Source organism: Athalia rosae, chromosome 5, assembly GCF_917208135.1.
Source record: "Athalia rosae chromosome 5, iyAthRosa1.1, whole genome shotgun sequence".
NCBI classification, from domain to species: Eukaryota; Metazoa; Arthropoda; class Insecta; order Hymenoptera; family Athaliidae; genus Athalia; species Athalia rosae.
The window spans coordinates 11,008,775-11,029,090 of NC_064030.1; the positions used below are offsets into that span (position 1 = coordinate 11,008,775).

Here is a 20,316-nt window from a genome sequence, read left to right on the forward strand (position 1 = left end):
CCCTAGTTTCCGTCATTTTTGGCTATTTTTCAATTTTTGGTTATTTTGCGACCTCCAACGTTGTCGTGATTTTGCTTAGTTTCACAATTTTCATCGATCGTACGATTTTCAGTAGTTGCCTGATTTTCATTGTGTTCGTCATTCTTGTCAATTTCATCATCTTTGTCGATGCCGACAATTCATCAATTCCGCGATTCTCATGGTTCCCGTCATTTCCGGTTTTTTCACTTTTTTATCTATCCGGTCGTTCTCATTCATTGTACTATTTCCGTCAGTCTCACGATCCGCACCAATTTCACTTTTCCTGTCGAATTTGCAGTTTTCATCGTTTTTGTAATTTTCATCGATTTCATCATTCCTGTCATCCTGACGAGTCTTGGATTTGGAGTCATAATTTTTGGCTATCTAACAATTTCCGTTAGTTCTGCGATCCCCATCGTTATCGTCATTTCGCTTAGTTTTACAATTCTCATCAATCTCACGATTTCAGGTAATTGCCTGATTTTTATCGTGTTCGTCATTTTTGTCGATTTCATCATTCTTAGCGATGTCGAGAATTCATCAATTTCGCGATTCTTATTGATCTCGTTATTTTCGGTTATTTCACTATTTTCATTTTTTTCGACATTCTTATTCATCGAACCGTTTTCTCCAGTTTTACGATCCCCATCAATTTTACTTTTTTCGTAAAATTCGAAGTTTTCATTTTTTTACAATATTTTCGTCGATTTTTTCATCGCTGTCATTCAAACGATTCCTATATTCTTCGTCATTTCCGGCTGTCCCACATTTTCCGTGAATTTTGCGATCCCTATCGTTATCAAAATTGAGCTGAGTTTCAAGGCAATTTTTCAACATCATCGTTCTTGTTATTCTTGTCGATTTTATCATCTTTGTTAATGCCGAGAATCTATCGAATTTCGCGATTATCAAGGATTCCGTCATTTTCGCTCATTTTATTTCTTCATCTTATTCGTCATTTTGTTGCATTGAACCATTTCCGTAAGTTCTACGATCTTCACCAATTCGACTATTTTCGTCAAATTTGCAGTTTCCATTGTCTTCGTCATTTCAGTCGATTTCATCATTTTTGTCGAATGGTCTATTTCTATGGTTTCCGTAATCTCCGGCCATTTTCCCATTTCTGTCAAACTTTTGTTTTCTATTATTATCTTCGGGTCTCCAAACTCCTGAGGGGCGAAGAGCGGGGGCTCGCCAAGCTCCAAAAGGGGCAAGGGGACTCTGAGCCCTGAGCTCCACAGGGAGGGCGGGGACGCCGTTGAGCGCCAACTCAGTGCCTTTCCGAAGACGCTGCCACACAGGGGGACTCGAGGACCTTGGAGAAAAAAACCGCTGGCGTGGTGGGGGAAATCGAGGCTTGTAAGGGGGTTGGAATTGAGGAACGGAGCAATTTTGTGCAGAATAGGGGGGCCAGACGATCCGGGCCCCAGGGCGGCTATTTATATTGATAGTAGACACCAGACACTCAAATTGAACCAGTTCTGCAACAGAGACCTGGTGGCAGCATTAGTGAGATTAAAGCTCGCCCGGGGAGGGACCACCGACGTGATGGTGGCATCAGCATACCTGCCCTACGACTCGAAGGATCCACCACCTACGGAGGTACTCAAGGCGCTGGTAAGGTACTGCACAAGCAAAGGGCTCGAACTGCTGGTGGGGTGCGACGCAAACTCGCACCACACGGTATGGGGCAGCTCTAACACAAACAGGAGGGGAGTAACTCTATTGGAGTACCTCACCCTGGAGCGGCTGTAAATTCTCAACAGGGGATCGAAGCCCACATTCATCAACTTCCTTAGGAGGGAGGTGATTGACCTAACTCTGTGCACCAGTAAGGTGGTACACATGACCAAAAACTGGAGGGTAAGGGAAGAGGACACTCTTTCCGACCATAGACGGATCTCCTTCTACATAGACGGGGACGCGGCATGGGAACCGACGGTAATGTAAAGGAACCCCAGGGCAACCGACTGGACCTCCTTCAGGGAGGAGCTAGCAAAGGGACTCAGGGGCCCCTGCTGCAAACTAGGAACGATAGGCATTGTTAAGGGCGCAGTAGGTACCCTACAGACTGCCATCAACCAGGCTTACGAAGCAGCGTGCCCAACAAGGCAGCGGAAATGCAGCAAAAAGGTGACCTGGTGGAATAAGGAGCTGGGCCAACTAAGGACCAGATCCCGAAAACTACTTAACAGGGCCCTTAAGACAGGTACAGTGGGCTACGCTGACGATATAGCTCTGGTCGTCACAGGCGATCACCCACAACGTATGACAAACAGGATGCAAAAAGCACTCGATCTCGTAGAAGATTGGTGCACATCGCAGTCGCTCAGGATCAACCCGGGCAAGACCGAGATGGTACTGTTCACGAGGAAACGACGTTTCGACCTAGGACCGATCAGGATTTGCGGAGCGGAACTGACTCGTTCCACGGAGGTATGTTATTTAGGGATGACCCTGGATAGCAAACTGACATGAAAGGCTCACGTCCTGAGACAGGCCCAGGAGGCCACAGCTACATTCTGGGCCTGCAGAAGGATGATAGGCCAGACATGGGGGCTGAGGCCGAGAACGTTGAAGTGGATTTACACGGCAATCTTACTTCCACAGATCACATTCGCTGCCGTGATATGGTGGCCTGCTACAGGCAGAGTCAACAACCGTAAGGCTCTAGAAAGGGTCTACAGACTAGCGACCTTGGGGATAACGGGTGCCATGAGAATCACCCCGACACTCGCCATGGGGGCTCTCCTTAACTTGACGCCTCCACACATAGCGGTGGAGACGGAGATATGGAGAACGGCCCTTCGACTCAGATTCTCTGGGTTATGGCGAGGCTCGGGCAGGGGGCACACGTCTATACTCCGACTGATGGAGGAGTTGGTGGGACCCCCCCCCCCCCCCCCCAGAGGGAGGCGACAGATGCCCTAGTCTCTACCAATTTGAAAGGCCCTACGAGGTACAGATCAAACAAGACATATCCTGGAAGAAGGATAAACTTGCGCTCCTTCGCACAAAAGGGCTCGTCTGGTTCACAGACGGTTCAAAGAAAAGAGGAGGAGCGGTAATTGAAATCTGGTCCGGAGGTCCCAGGCTAAGCATGTCGCTGGCACTAGGGAACACCGCTACAGTATTTCAGGCAGAGGTGTTTGCTATACTCTCCTGCGTCAGGAAAATCCTGACGCTGGGATACAGGGGCAAGCACATCTTCATCTGCAGTGACAGCAGAGCAGCGCTTAGATTAATCGACGCATGCGTGGTGAGATCTAAGCTCGTGCAGGAATGCCCAGCTCTGCTGAGGCAACTAGCGCAATCAAACCGCGTGAAACTGCTTTGGGTGCCGGCACGCAAAAGCATCAAGGGTAACATCGAAGCAGACCGACTAGCTGAGAGGGGAGCTTCACGACATGGCCCAGACAGGGGCTGCCAAATCGGGGTCCCTACGGAACATGTCAAAAAACTAGCAAAGAGGATTGCTAGGGATAAGTTCGCAGAGCTTTGGGGCGATGCACCGGGCATGCTACACACGAGGGGCCTGTTTGGAGGACCCTCGAGCGGGCTCGGTGAGAAGCTGATCAGACTAACAATAAGCAGAACCGAACTGAAAAGCGTAACAGGGCTTATCACGGGCCACTGGTACACAGGCAAACACCTAGTCCACCTTGGACTCAGAGAAGAGGCGAGCTGTCTCAGGTGTGGCGAAGAAGCGGAAACACCACAGCACCTCTCAGTGCGGTGAGGGGGTCTAGTGGGCCCCCGTACGGAGGCCTTTGGACCTAACTTTACCGGCGGAGTAAGTATAGAGGGAATGGGAGTTGGTAGGCGCCTGCTCTTTGCCAGGGCTGCCAACCTAACTACCTTCGCCATAGTATAGGTAGCCCGTGAGGGCTCGGGCACAATGGTCCTCGAGGACTGAGCGCCCGAAAATATCTGAATAATAATAATGATAATAATCTATGAGTATCGTTGTCCTGCTCAGTTTTCCGATTTTCATCAATCTTACAATTTTCTGTCATCGCGCTATTTTCATCGTTCATGCGTTCTTGACGATTTTATCATCTTTGTCGATGCCACGGAATCATCAATTCCGCAATTTTTATGGTCTTCGTCATTTCCGGTTATTTCACTATTTTCATCTTGCTTGTCATTCTCATTCATCGTGACATTTCCGTTAGTTTCACGATCCCAACCAATTTGTCTTTTGCCGTCAAATTTGCAGTTCTCATTGTTTTTGTAATTTTCTATCAATTTTATGATTTTTTGAGTTCCCGTGATTTCCGACTTTTCCACAATTTCCGTGAATTTTGCGATCCCTATCGTTATCAAAATTGAGCTAAGTTTCACAATTTTTATCAAATTTACGATTTTTGGTTATATCGCGATTTTCATCGTACTTGTTATTCTTGTCGATTTTATTATCTTCGTTAATGCCAAAAATCTATCAAATTTCGCGATCATCAAGGTTTCCGTCATTTCCGCTCATTTCATTCTTTCATCTCATCTGTCATTTTTATCCATTAAACCATTTTCGTCAGTTTCACGATCCTCACCAATTCGACTATTTCTGTCAAATTCGCGGTTCTTATTGTTCTTCTCATTTTCGTCGATTTCATCATTTTTGTCGAATGGTCTATATTCATTGTTTCCGTAATATCCGGCTATCTTCTGATTTTTGTCAAATTTGCGATTTCTATTTTCATCGTTATTCTGCTCAGTTTCCCAATTTTCATCAATCTCACGATTTTTTGTCATCGCGCAATCGTCATTGTTTTCGTCAATCTTGAAGATTTTATCATCTTCGTCGATGCCACGGATTCATCCATTCCGCGATTTTTATGGTCCTCATCGTTTCCGTTCGCTTCACTATTCCTATTTTTTTTGTCATTCTTATTCATATGAACTATTCACGTCAGTTTTACGATCTTCACTTGATCAATAATTGTTGTCGAATTAGCAGTTGTTATTGTTTTTATCACTTCCGTCGATTTCATGATTTTAAACAATTGGTCTATTTCTATGAATTCCGTAATCTTTGGCTATCCTCCGATTCTCGTCGAATTTGCGATTTTCATCGTTATCGGTTTTCTGCTCAGTTTCACGATTCCCATCAATGTCTCGATTTTTGGTAATTGCGTGATTTTCATCGTGTTCGTCATTATTCGTCGATTTCTTCATTTTTGTAAATGCCACGGAATCATCATTTCGCGATTTCGATGGTTTTCGTCATTTTCGTTCTTTTTACTATTTCCATTTTTTTTTTCATTTCAATTTATTCAACTATTTGCGTCAGTTTCACGATCTTCACCAATCCGTTAACTTCTTTTCAATTCGCTGTTTTTATCATTTTTGTCGATTGGACGATTTTCATCGTTTTCGTAAATTCCGGCTATTTTACGATTCTTGTCAATTTTGCGATTTTCATCGTTCTCGTTATTTTGCTTAGTATCACAATTTTCATCAAAATTTCGATTTTTTGTCATCACTCTATTTCCATGGTGTTTGTCCTTTTTGTCGATTTTGTCATTTTTGTCGATGCAACGGATTCATATATTCCGCGATTTTTATGGTCCCTGTCATTTCTGTTCCTCCACAATTCTTATCTTCTTTGTCATTTTTCATCATAGGAACCATTTTCGTCAGTTTCACAATCTGCAGTAATCTGACTATCCCCGTCAAATTCGCAGTTCTTATTGTTTTTATCACTTTGGTCAATTTCATCATTTCTGTCAATTGGTCTATTTCTATGGTTCTTCTAATCCCCGGCTATTTCCGGAACTGTTTCGAATTCGCGATTCTCATCATCATCGTTATTATGCTCAGTTGCACAATCTTCATCGATTTCACGATTTTTGGTGATTGCCTGAATTTCACCGTAGTTGTCATTCTTGTCAATTTCACTATCTTTGTCGATGCCAAGAATTTATCAATTCCGCGATTTTCATGGTCTCCGTCCTTTTCGGTTAGTTCACTATTTTCATCTCTCTTGTCATTTTCATTCATTGTACCATCACCGTCAGTATCACGCTCTCTACCCATTTCACCATTCCCGTCGATTTCGCAGTTGTGATTGTTTCTGTAGTTTACGTCGATTTCATTATTTCTGGTAATGCCTGAAATCTATCAAATTTAGCGATTATCAAGGTCTCCGTCATCTCCATTCATTCTACTATTTCCTTCTTTCCTGTCATTTGCAATCATCTGAACCATTTCCGTCAGTTTCACGATCCCTACCAATTCGACTTTTTCCGTCAAATTCGCAGTTCTTATTGTTTTTGTAATTTTCGTCGATTTCATCATTTTCGTCAATTTTACGATTTTTCTAGTTTCCGTGATTTCCGGCTATTTCACAATTTTCGTTAATTTTGCGATCCCCATCGTTATCGTAATTTTGCTTAGTTTCACAACTCTCAATCATCTCACGATTTTCGGTAATTACCTGATTTTCATCGTGTCCGTCATTCTTGTCGATTTCATCATCTTCGTAGATGCCAAAAATTCAACAAGTCCGCGATTTTCATGATCTTTGTCATTCCTGGTCATTCCACCATTTTCATTTTTCTTATCATTTCCATTCATCGAACCGTTTTCGTCAGTCTCACGATCTTCACCAATTTGACTTTTTCCGTCGATCTCCTCGTTCTTGTGAATTCAACGATTTCAGTAGTTTCCGTATCTTCCGGCTATTTCAGAATTTTCGTTAATTTTGCGATCCCCATCATTATCGTCATTTTGGTTAGTTTCACAATTTTCATAATTTTCACGATAGTAGATAGGGTCGGGTATGGGGCGTCACAACAAACCCTGTCCCTTTCCCCCTATGGCGCCATCCCCGCGCCTTGTGGGTTATCGGGCGTCTACCCCCACCCCTAAGCCGGGGTCTTTTTGGGGCATCTTCCCCTCCGTCGGGTCTTTAGCGGGCGTCTTCCCCTCTTTTCCCTGTTTGGGGCCTGCTTGTGGTTCTGGTGACGTCACGCTGGCTTTTTTTTTTGGGGGCATGGGATGGCGGTATTCGCCCCGTCCTGTTTTTGACAGAGGGTGGGTGTTTGCGTTGATTATTTGGGTAATGAGTTGCGTACCTGTTCGAGCAGGTGACTGAGTCCGTTGCGAAGTATATCAGTATGTGGTAAGGGGGGAGGAGGAGGAGGAGGAAGGGAACAAGTAGTAAAACTCTGCCTCGACACGTGTTTTCAAAAAACTTACGATTGATATTTTATTCTACCTCATGGGTTTTGTAAGAAATGAGTACAATAGTTTTTGGTGATTATATGTGAAGCTTACGTTCTATCGGTGAAAGTAATGTTTAATTTTACTAATGGCGTTGTAAGAAATAAGTACACTAGTTTTGGTAATTATAAATCTAAAGCTTACGTTCTAATGGTAAATGAGAAAAAGTTGAGAATTTGTACAACATGAGAAGACAAAAAACTATCGTCTGTCGTTCTTTGACAGTTTTTGGCTTCGCAGCACTGAATATAATGTGGTGTTCGCACTCGAGATATATTGTTACAGTGATCGGTGAAGGTCAGCCCTTCATAAAATTCAGCCACGATGCGGTCGTTGTTTTTGTGGTCATTATCGAATATATTCACAAACTGCCCAAGAGTAAAACCAATAGCCATAAAATGCACAAACATAATACAGTATTGTCCACATACGTCCGAAAAAAGACTTTGGAGTTGTTTGACGTTCCAGTGGAGTCTTCTGCAGTTGCGTCGCAGTGTTCGTCTGTGATGTAGTATGAGCGGTGGCATTTCGAAACTGTCGAAGTAGAGTCCATGACCGGTGGGACTGACGTAGAACGCCACCCAGTGGCCACCCCCTCTCGTGTGATCATCGGTGTTTGCAACGATGATTGTTGGTGCTGTCCACACAAGAGGGATTTGATCCGCGGCGAAAACCCCGCGAGTTCCGCTTTGAAGCGCCGGCAGTGCATCCAGAATTTGAATGGTGTTCATCTTCGGTATCGGAGACGATCATACTACCGAATGTGTCTACTACCGTGGCGTACGTAGGTTCTTGGTCGACTGATACAAGGGTAGAACTGCTGGGTGCTCTGTCGTCCACCGGGGATTCGGGTGAATTCGATGCGTGAGACTGATGCTCGGATACTATTGACAAGGGAGAGTCTCTGGTGGAAGACCGCGATGTCTTATTATTCTGCGGGTACGCTTTGTGGCAGTCTCCTGTGATACGCCTCGAATTCATCTAATTCTTCAATCTGATCACGATGTTTAGAGCACACGCGTAAAATTCCTGTTTTTTAGCGCCGTGAACGGAGCAATATTCTTTGCTCCGATCTAATTCAGCGAACATGGGGCAGTCGACGTCTTCCAAGTTCATGATTTCCCGCGAAGTGATGTCCTGTAGATATTTGGCTTTTTCCCGACCGCGTGTGATGATACGATGGGCATGGCGTGCGATTTCTCGTAAATTGGTAGCAAGTTGATGCAGCGTTATGTCTCCTTCGAACCAATCGATCCCGTGATGATAACAGGTCACGTAATTGTTGACGGCACGCTCCTTTCCCGAGAGATCGGTAAACGGGTATGGCGGTTGTACGACTCAGTGGGAAAAGTACGGATTCTCGAGTGCAACTAATGCCACTTCTTTCGGCAAGAAACGTCCGTAAACATCCCTGAAGCCTTGGATATCTACGATAAAATCCATCAAGGTAAAGATGTTGTCGAGACGGTGAGAAACACTTGACTGTTTCTCTCGAATACGGAACTGCCCTTTTTGAAGTCGTCGAGCCGTACCTCTCACTGTGCTTTTGTTCGGGCATGGTCCCAACACGTGTCGCTCCGTCTGTTTTTTTGTAAGCGTTCGGGCTAACCGCCGAAATCTGTGACAACCTGACGCGATGCATCGACTTCAATAATATTGTCGAATTCCGCGTACACGATACAGTTAATAGTTTCTTTGAGTGCATCGTCGAAGCGTAATTCAATTCTGAGTGTTTCGTGTTTGATGAATGACCAGTGAGACGAACAGTTGGCCGCAAGATCAGGCGTAAGGTCGAATGCTGTGAGACAATTTCCCATTTCGTAGTTTAGTCGTCCGATACCGCAGCCCTCGTTGAAAAAATGTACTCCGGTCCCAGAGAATAGAGTGTGATACGTGTCGACGTATACGCCGTTCTTTTCAAAGCTCGGTTGCAAAGCTTTCGAGGGTATTTGAATGCCGTCGACGTACAACGATAGATAATTCAGCATGAAATGTTGGAAGTTGAAGGGATTCCGTTTTTTGTCACCGTTGAAAGCCTTGTTGCTGACTAGCCCCAAAATGACGCGTTTCGGTAGTTGTCAGAGTATGACGTTGTCCAGCGTCTCAGCCTGCACGCCGGCATGAATGATGAAGGCTTTGACTTCAACTCGGGTAACCGGATATTTTTCCGTACCCTTGGCTAGAGTTCTTGCATGAGCCAGCAATATACCTGGGCTGATTTTCACCCGGCGCACGAGTAAAGATGCTTCTAAAATATGTAGAGTATGCAGCGCTCTAGTTTCCATAAGGCAGAAGCCATCTCTCGAGCGTACAAGGCGTACTCGTAGTTCCACACCGTTCAGTAAAAACTTTTCCCGATTCAAGACGTCGCAGTGGAGATGTCCGATCAAATCTACGACGCGTCCGTTTCGCATGATTTCGTTGCGTTTGATGAAACCGTTCATCAAGGGTACGTCGTTTCCACGTGGTTCGCAAATATCTGATTTGCCGTTCTTGTTATCGTACCACAGTCCAGCCGTAAGATGCGATTGTTTAGCGTTCGGTGCGAAATTCAGCAGCGTCTCTATGTAGGCGCGGTAGGCGTAAGAGTTGTTGGCTGGTGATACCGGTTTTTGATTGAAAAATATATCCACTTGATTGAACATTGAGTGAAGTAAGTTATTTATAGAGGTCACCCATGGTGTAGTAGAAGCGTCCTTGCTCGCTGATGCGGTTGTTTTCTCTTTTGTTCGGCGTAATTGTACGCGTAAGCTCAGCATAGTGTGGGCAAGGTCGATGTACTCGTAACCGTGCCCCGGTACAGCGAATCCGATCGAAAAGTCATCGGTTAGGGACAAAACCGGCTTGTAGTGTATCCATTGTCCGCTTCCGATCGAGGTTTGTGTCGGAGGTACAGAGAATGAATCCAATTCGGATTTCGTGCACTCACTCGAGCACGCGTGTAGAAAAGCCATCGTACGGATATAGTGCGACTAATTACGCCGGTCCAAATATGTCCCTCACGGTTCATTTTTTCGGGTGTTTCTCTCGCCCTCTATTCTTACTTGACGCGGTACGGAACGTCTTCTTCTTCTTCTTCTTCTTTCTTTTCTTAATATTCGAATTCCTCTTCCGCCTGATAACCTTTTGCGCTGCGACGAGACGATCTACGCGGGCGACCAACGACTGTCTCTTCGGTCCTGTGAGCGCCCCTTTATACCCGGAGCCCTGCATAAGATTGGTTAGGTTAGGTTAGGTTTGGTTAGCTTACGTTCTATCGGTAAATTAGGAATGAATATGAATTTGTACAACATTGGGTGTTTCGATCAAGTAGAAATAATACCCTTGAATAATGTTATGTGGAGTAAACAATGCATTGTGTCGTTACGAGATTGTCTTTTTCGCAATTACAAGTGTCTTGTTTTCTACTATCACAGTCGCCACCCAAAGGGCCATAATGATCAGCAGAACGAAGTGAATAACCCCCACACCCACTACACCCCACCGTAACGAAGTTGTAAGTTGTTCATGTTCTGCGGCGCCGATGGCTTTTTTTGGGTCAGGCTCCGGTTGTGTTTCAATGGCGTCCCATGGATGCTGGTCAGTCGAAACGGCTAACCGGGTATGTGTTCTATTGTCGGATGATGGAATGGTTTGTACGGCGACGTGTGAAGAGGATGACGATGTCGTCACTGAGGTTGACGAGGCCATCGTGAATACTGTTCAAGTAGATGTAACGGTGAGTTTCCGTGTCTTGGGAAAAAAAAATTTCTAACTTCAAGTGGTTTGCTCCATGGACTGCTTGATTTCGGCGACGCGTTAAGACGGAAACAATTTAGTCATTTCCAGTAGAGTGATATCAAGATATTGCTCGGCGAATGTTTGCAGCGTTTGAGGTCTGATGCTTGTTGTCGCGGCTTTGAACTCTGTGTTCAGTGCCTGAGCGATACGAAGAAGAGATAGTTCCCTTGGTCCCGTGGATTTTGATTTTGCTGCTACGTGTTGCACGAACAGCAACTTGCACCGATTAACGTTTTCAGTTATTCTTTCGAGTCTTGGAATCCGTTCCTTCACGCAGACAAACACTGACTTCAGACCGTCGAACGTTGTTTTTTGCATCACAATGGAGGGGCGATAGAGTTTTTGACGCTTCGCATGGGGGTGTGTGGTGTCCAAATCACAGTTGTTCGTGTCTTCTTCATTTTTTGATGTTTCGCATAGCGCGTGGTCTTCTATACCATCTGACACATCGAATCGGACTGCGCGTTTTCCATGAGCTGAGGTGAACTCCACGGTACACTCACCGAGATCAATTCGCTCGTCCGGCCACTGAGCACCCTTGTTACAGTCGAATTTGAAATAATCAGATATCTCAACCAACGAATCAGCGAGTCTCGACCACGTTGATGGTTTGAAGGTGATTCCTGTGGATGACGCGTTGCTGATCAATCTGATGATTGGTTAAAATTGTTCGTCTGTTCGCAGTCCGAGCCCGACGTTCACTTTCTTCGTGAAAGAGCTGTTGAGCCCGTACGTAGTCGATAAGAGAGGATTCTTTTCAGATTTCTTCTGTGCTCTGGCGAATGTTTTGAATATCCTACTGGCGTTGCTCATTGGTGAAGTGGATTTGGACGTGGCCATCGCTAGTGGATGATACTTTCACGACAACTGCAAGACTGAGCTCTGTCGGGGATCCCATGTCGTTGATATGTTGAATATGATGATGATGATTACGATGCGTCTTACTCGTTACCCCGTACCATTGGCTAGTCGTTATATACACCTGTGAGTTTAAACCCACTTACATGCAACCGCGATTGTTACACTTTACCACCCGCGTATACCGCTGCTGTGACGGCTGGTGCCCGTCAATCATGTCAGCTGAATAGTTACCAGCTTGCCTAATGGAAGCAATATACGAAATGTGGAAAAATCCGTCACACCCGATCTCACGCCGGCCACGCGGCATCGTTTTATCTCACTAGTCTCGGCACTTGGACTTGAGTGCATGGTGATGAATGACATGGGCACCGGCGCATCCAAAGGGGTGTCGGCTTGCAAGTCATGAAAGTTACCGAGAACTCGTCCCTTTGTGTAACGGTCATTTTCTAACACCCGCGGCTTTTATGCACATCATCTGTTGCACAATCAACACGCTCGTTCGTGAACTTGTTGTGGTCAACAACGATTGTTGGGCGGACGGACGTACGAAGGAATCGGTCATTCTCTCAATTTATCGTCGAAGTTTTACACTTTCTAAGAAAATGTCATGAACGTAACCTAATGGTCTCGGGCACCTGTGCAATTTTAATACGAAACATCGGACAAGAATTAAGGTGCTTGGTAGCGTTTCGATTACGGGTGACGATGACCATCACGAGATTTCCTGTATGCTGCAACAGTCGTGTGGTCAATGTATTTGGTAACGATTTTATAAAAACTAACAGCGGCACATGGTTGGGATAGAGAGGTGCAGTAATAGCAAAGGCTGAAATTTCAGAAAGTCCCTGTGAAAGCCTCTCACGCAATGTTATCAGTTATGGGTTGACGGGTTTACGGCGCACCTCCGGAATCGGCAGCGAAGGAGTTTTCCCATCTCATGTCGTTCCCATGAAGAGCTTACGCAGATTTTATTCACATGTGTACGTACCCATCTTGAAACACATTGATGCCCATATGCCAGGCTTTTAGACTACTATGGGAAAATGCGTTAACACCCCTGAATCATCCCTGCTCCTCCTTGGCTCCCAGATTCAGGAAGATCATGAATGGATCGATACGGCGAAGACACTGTCAGTCTTAGACATCTTGCGTGGCAGTCAACAGCTCTCTGTCTTACAGACTTTTTAAATTTTCTCATCATGTCTGGTATCGTGGAACTGTGCGCAACAGTCGTGCTGAAGGTTCTGAGCTCAGCTCATCGTCAAAGTGCTGTAATCGATCGCGAATGCGATCTTCGGTGGCGATGTTTTCTTGTTCGAATGTCTTTAGCGCAATTGTTGCGGCAAGTGCGACGGCTCCTGACGGTATGTGGTGAGCGAGTGATAGCGCGAATGCACGCCGCCGGTGTGTTTGGCAATTCAATCGAGTGCTTGGTGATCGTGGTAGACATAGTCAGAAGGCGTGGTACCGCGGACCTTGCTGTCCTGGAACCCTTGATTAGGGAATACGTAGAACGTTCTGGTAAGTACATGTCGTTTGTCAATATTGCAAAAATCACATCACTCTCTCTCTGTATGCCGCTGCAACGGAAAAATTTAAAACAACCTGAATCGCATGTTATTCTCTCTTCTGACAGCGCTGCTGGCTATGTTGAACGACGACGAGTCAACGGATGAGTTGCTTGCCCAGGCGGCGTATATTTGCGAGGCGATGGAGTTGAGTAACATCGGGGAGGACCGTCTTGATGACGGTGTCGGAGAAGAAGAAAAAAAAGTAACACCTGAGCAGGCAGACGATCCGAAGCAAGTTTGCGAGCTGATAAAAATCGCTAATTTCGAGGAGGTCTGCACGGAAGACGGGGGTCAGTATGGGGATGAAAACGTCCGTCGATACGAGGTGGGTGACGAAGAAGAATAAGAAGAAGAAGAAAAAAAAGAAGAAGATGAAGAAGAAGAAGAAGAAGAAGAAGAAGATGATAAAGAAGATGAAGAAAATGATGAAGAAGAAGAGGAGGAAGATGATGAAGTGTCATCTGATTAATGCTCCGAGTGTGACCGGAGTGATGATAGTGGTGACTATAATATCGAAAGTGAGGAAAATGACGAAAACTGTAAAGAGAATGAATACATGGGTGAAGTGCTTCTGAATGTTTTTTTGCTCCAGGCACCAGGTGCTGCAGTGATTGAGGAGGTGGATGTTTCAGAGGGTGAGTTGCAATCAAGCTTATTCGAAAAGTGTGTGTGTTTACCCGTCGAGTACCCGCATTAAATCACGTACTTTCATTTCATAATCATAAAAGTTTGGGCTTTTTTTCTTGACAGGGCGCGTACCATTGCATAGATATACATCCAAACGTGATAAAATGTATTCGTGTCTACAGACAAGGATGATGCGAAGTCAAGGGGTTCAACTCTAAGTATTGACGGTGGAATATCTTCACTGACTTGGTCAATTGTTTTCGACCGAGAATCGCCCGAATATTGACGATAATGCTATGCGGCTATTCGTTTGGTGTGCGCGCGTTTTGAATTTCTCCGCTTTTCGTCCGCATGCCTCTTCAACAATCAAAAGAGTGAAAAACAGTTCAAGGCCTTTTTTGTTATATTTTATGAATCAGTAGACTCGCGCGGTTCCGGAATCACGCGAACTGACGTCAGAAAAGGAGGCACTTACACCCGTGTTCAAACCGGTGGATCTAGGAAACCTTTTCGCGTCAACGAAGGTGCTAGTTCCTTCGGCATAAGACTTAGCACCACCCGGCAAAATGATGATGACGACGACGAGAATCGAGACGAGGATAACGAGGATGAGGACGAAGCCGTTGAAGAAATTACGGAAAGGGTCGAGAACGAGAATGAGCCTCACACAGCGAGCGGTCCTGTTTCACACGTCCTGGGGAATAGGTTTTCGATAGTGGGCGAAACGCGCAAATATATCCGACGCTTTGAAATAGACGGACGCGAACTTGTTGTTAAGATTAAAATACCGGATCCGGAGGTAAACCTCGTCGAGTGGCTGGAAGGTGCCTTCAAAGATTTACATACTTATGCTACGGGAAAATGTCGAAGCGGTGATTATATAGGATTCACTTTTAGTGCAAAAAGTTTCAATCCGGGGGCTGCATGGCTATCGTTTCGTCCGGTTCGCGACTCCGCGTATAGCGATTTCTGGAAACTGGTTTCCAGCGTGACGCAAAGCGCGTTCGAATTCGGGCTGGACAAATTGTATACGGTGACTGTGCACACGGTCAAAGTCCCGGCAGGGCGCGGCAAAACGGTATGGAATAACGGGGCTCTGACCAACAAGAGGTCGATTATAAATATCATCAACAACGACGGTATATGTCTAGCGCGTGCAATAGTAATCGGTATAGCGCATGTTGAACGGGGTGCCGTACGTAGCGGAGAATTACATCAGCGTTACGAGGCCATTCGATTCCCTCATTCTGCTCTCCAGCGTAGCGAAGCGCAGCGTTTAACAGCAAAAAGTGATGTCAAAATTCCAGAAGAAGGATGCGGCGTTTATGAAATCTCCCGCTATCAGGAAAACTTGGCGCAAGAAGGAATAGCGCTGATCGTATTTGAAATGAACGAGTTGGGTAGCGGCGATGAGATATTTTACGACGGCTCTATCTCTCTGGTTGATACGGGGGTCGGAGTTAGTTCCTGCTTTAATTTACTGTACGATCTCGAGGAGAGACATAATAGCCTAATTACAAACGTCACAGCTGCTGCTGCTGGCAAATCCTTTTGCATGCCATGTAACAAGTGTTTTAACAGACCTCTCGAACATCGCTGTTCGAACCGTCGTCCTCAATGTTTCAACAGGCCGCCCTGTGAACGAGTCTTGGGTGAGGTCAAGTGTTCGGATTGTGGGCGCGGCTTTCGCGAAGAAAATTGTTTTCAAAAGCATCGTCAAGTTGGGTCTATAAGCCCACGACGTACCGTGTGTCCTTCGTTGCGCATATGTACCGATTGCTCGCGTCTCGTGGATCTCACCACCGGCAGACCACATAGCTGTAACAAACGTTACTGCAGTACATGTCGTTGTTAACGTTCTTACAATCACTTCTGTTTCATGGCACCGTTGAAAAGCGTGGACAAGCTCGGTCGCTTTGTATTCATATTCTATGATTTCGAAACGCAGCAGAATGTCCCAATCGTTGAGGACACCTCGACCAATATCCATATTCCGAATCTCTGCGTGGCGCAGCAGGTGTGTACGGAGTGTATCGGTGAAGCCGAAGTAATCTCAGGCAGTTCGGCTTGCGGTCTCGTGCGCGAGTTCATTTTCCAAAGAGATCCCGTCAAGGAGTTGGTAGAACTGGCGACAAGACCCGTCCAAAATTTTTTTCGCTGCTACGTGCTACGCCCCTTTACCGAAAGTACAACCATAGCGTCCGCGTGCTCCGCGGTCTCTCGGATAAACTTTTTACAGCCGGAGCGTATAGGCATCCTACCGGTGGGAGGATATCGCTTCGCTGATAACTATTCGCAACAGGCTTAAGACTGGTTAGCATGGGTGAAACACGAGTCGCAGCTAGTCATCCGTCATGCCGATAATTCGCGCGAGTTCAGAGTACCTGAGACGGGACGTGCCGTGGACGGGTATTGCGTAACACCTGATGGCGTGCGGCGAGTTTTTGAATTTCACGGGTGTATCTGGCACAATTGCCGTAATTGTTTCAAAATCAATCGCGATCGTCGATCCGTGAGCGGAGTGTCGCTCGACAAGCGTCACGAAGAGACCGTCGCGAAAACTGCCCGGATGACCGCACTGGGATACCACGTGACCGAAATGTGGGAATGCATCTTTGATCGTCTCCTGAAGAACAATGCTGAAATGAGGGCGTACATTGCGAGTCACTCGACTAACTCGCGTACCGAGTCTTTAAACCCGCGGGATGCTTTCTATGGCGGACGTACAGGTAACACATCGTGTTATCACGAGGTAAAAACGGATGCGGACGGAGTCGCGACCGAGCAGATACGCTATGTCGACGTGTGCTCTCTTCACCCTTACGTCTGTAAGAATAGTCGATACCCGGTGGGACATCCAGTTGTCTACGTGGGTGACGAGTGCCCCATGTTAACGAGGATGGGTGGTACGGACATAGCAAGGGTCGAGGGCCTAGTGAAGTGTACAGTCTTACCGCCTCGAAACCTTCACTACCCAGTCTTGCTGGTGCGTATGCACGGAAAATTGATGTTTGCTTTGTGTCGCACGTGCTGCGAAAACCTCGAACAAAACGGCTGTCGGCATAGCGAAGAAAAACAGCGGGAGTCCGAGGGTACGTGAGTATCCGACGAATTGAAAAAAGCCGTAGAGAAGGGCTGCCGGATTTTGAAGATTCTGGAAATCTGGGAGTTTCAGATTACTTCTTTTGATTCTTCCACTCGGTAAGGTGGCCATTTCGCGCAGTATATAGACACGTTTCGTAAAATCAAGCAGGAGGCCAGTAGCTGGCCTGCCAATTGCAAAGACGAGGCATCGCGCAATGATTATCTCGACGAGTACGAGAGAGTAGAGGGGATTCGGCTAGACCGTTCAAGAATTTCAAAGAATTTCGGTCTGCGCTCCGTGTCTAAGTTATGCCTGAATTCGTTTTGGGGGAAGTTCGGACAGCGGGAAAATATGACGTAAACGGAAATCGTAAATATGCGTCAGCAACTATTGGAGTTAATCACCAACCCCGAAGTCGTGGTATCGGGCATATTGATAGTAAACGATACCGTACTGTACGATAGCTGGTCACACGCCGCGCAACGCGTTGAACCGTTGCCCTGATCCAACGTCGTTATCGCCGCCTATACGACTGCCCAGGCTCGCTTAGAATTGTACGAGTATCTCGAACTACTCGATAGACGCGTACTCTATTACGATACGGATTCCGTAATCTACCGGCGAAACATGCTCGATCTGAACGAGCACGAACCGCCAACGGAGAATTTTCTCGGTGATCTCACGGCTTAATTGGAGGCATACGGTAAGGGCTCCTTACTTCACGCGTTTGTTTCGGAAGGTGCAAAATTCTACGCGTTTATGGTACGGCGCCCCGACCGCAGCGACGCGGAAATTTGTCAAATCAAAGGCATCACGCTGAATCACGACAGCAAAAAACGTATCAACTCCTCAGCGATTAGGAGAATGATGGTGGAATCAGCGGATCCCGTGCGTCTGGAATACTGCGCTATTCGTCGGACCGCTTTGTACAATGTTGTCACGCGAACGGAGACGAAAACCTGCGAACCCGTCTTCGTCAAGAGATTCCGCCGCCCGAATTCATTCGATACGTTACCGTACGGGTACAAAGACGGAAACGGGGGGTATACAAGTCGTCCTCGGGCACGTGGAATGAGGACCGCATGCTTCGTGAGGCTCACGCTTACTCGACCTTTCTCTTCACGAACAAAATTTAGGTACATCACGTCAACGATCCAAGACTTCGTTTCTACCCTCCCTGTCGTCAGCTTCATTCAGCTTTTCGTCATATAAGTACAGCGGCCGGGGTGCGACACGATCAGAATCGGATTCGCCGGAGACAATCGAGGTCACGCACGTACGACTGAGGAGAAAGAGAAGAAGAAGAAGAAGAAGAAGCAGAAGAATGAGAAGAAATACACGGACAAGCAATCTCAGTTGCATCAAGACTCCGTCAGAGGTGAGACAGAGTTTATTAAACACTGACAATGTACGAACGTACTGTGACGTGGCGTTTTCAGCCTCGTTACTACGGCACCCAAATCTCCCGGAATTTTCTCCCGTTTTTCGTCAATAATATAGAAAACTGCAGCACACCAAAAACGAATCACCAAGGCTGAATTGAAATAAGAGATATTCCGTATAATCAACTGATTTTCGTTGTTGTTCCGAATAATCTCTTGCGTGACCTGGGAAAATACCGACGAGTTGAGACAAAGACGACCTACGACGACCTCCCGGGCCCTTTTCTCCAAGGGTACAACTCTGACGTCATCCGTGCCAATCAGAATACCGATGTGCACTCTTCCGCTGTAGACCGGACCACCAGCTGATGACAGCATCGCCAACATCTCCCGTCTCCCGATCTACCAAATCGCTACCGGCGTATAGGACCGCAAGACGACCCGTCTACGATCTCCCGCTAGTCGATAGGTGCGTAAGACGCTCTGCTATCGACGAATAGATGCTACGGAAGGCGGCGTATAGAGTGGCATGAACCGAGTAGTGTCACCTTCCGTCCCGTAACTTACTGGCCAGGAGCCAGACCAAACTAACATCTACCGTTCCGGAACTGATCCCGTCACCGGGTAAAACTTGGTAACCTTCCGAGATGACGTTCTGCCTAGGAAGACACGTAGGAGCCGAGGCACAGGTGAGCCCAGGCCTACATTCCAACTCTCGAGACGACTTACATAGGATAGAGATGTTGCTCTCGAAGATGGGGACTCCGATCGCTGAGTCGACGCAGCCTTGGATGGCCTTCTGAACGCAAACAGCCAGCCGGTCAGTACTCAGAAGCGAGCGCGGCCGATGAGGAAGCATAGATGATGACGTCAGAGGAGAGGAGAGGCGCTGAATAGGCAAATTGAATTGTCATCCAAAGAATTGCGCCCTACACCTGCGGCCTAATTAGGAGAGGGAGTCGCCGATCCGGACGATTTCCGAGAAAGAAGATCCTGGACACCGGCGCTCAACTCGTCCTACTCTGCGAGATACCGTTGTACCGACAGGACGTTTCTGGCTAGATCCTTCCTCACCAGTTAAGATCTTCCTTTTCCGCTTTTCTAAATCTACCGTCTCTCCACCGTTTCTCACCGAACATCTACCGCTACCGTTGAGTTTAGATTCATTCCCATCCGCTCTTCAGTTCACAGTATTTTCAAATCTAGAATCAGTTGGAGTATTTTTTATTAAGATAGAATCAGTGGGTGCCGAACTCCTTCAATAAGGTGAGGTTTTTCACCTTCTGAGAGAGGCACGAAGTAGCCACGTGGGGATTGAGAATTGCCTAAAGTCTTACGTATTTTTGTTTTATCGTTTTGTAAGTCGGTGCGTACTAGCCCTACCGCAGTCCATTTTTGTGTAAGTCAGTGGGTACAAGGCCCACTGCATCCCGTCATTTTTGTGTGTAAGTCAGTGGGAACGAGCCCCACTGCATCCCGTATATTTGATAAGTCGGTGGGAACGAGCCCCACCGCAATTTGGTACGGTCCAGTCCGTTACGTATTTCGGTTTTTGGGCAATTCGGCAATTCCTCCCGGCGCACCTCGTGGCCGAATTAAATTCGTAAGTTTTGTATTTTCGTTATCTGAGTATTTAGTTTGGTCTTCTACCGTTTCTCCCGTGCATTTGCTGCACGTAGCATCATTTAATACGTTCAGGAATTAAGTAAAAATTCAAGTACTACGTTAAGCAAGCCTTGGTGATATTTGGTGATGCTGTATGGTA

At 46.4% G+C, this 20,316-nt stretch overlaps 2 protein-coding genes across 2 annotated transcripts; one reads left to right on the forward strand and one right to left on the reverse strand.

The window, feature by feature from the left end:
- Positions 1-1,569: 1,569 nt before the first annotated feature.
- On the forward strand, positions 1,570-3,760 carry LOC125500980. The gene is made up of 4 exons (XM_048655382.1): positions 1,570-1,772; positions 2,007-2,457; positions 2,503-2,904; positions 2,987-3,760. Exons 1-4 carry the CDS (start codon positions 1,570-1,572, stop codon positions 3,758-3,760), a joined length of 1,830 nt encoding a protein of 609 aa, XP_048511339.1.
- Positions 3,761-9,323: 5,563 nt separating this feature from the next.
- LOC125500981 (uncharacterized protein F54H12.2-like) lies at positions 9,324-10,199 on the reverse strand. Its single transcript, XM_048655391.1, has one exon. The coding sequence runs from the start codon at positions 10,197-10,199 to the stop codon at positions 9,324-9,326; it is 876 nt and encodes a 291-aa protein (XP_048511348.1).
- Between the last annotated feature and the right edge of the window lie 10,117 nt (positions 10,200-20,316).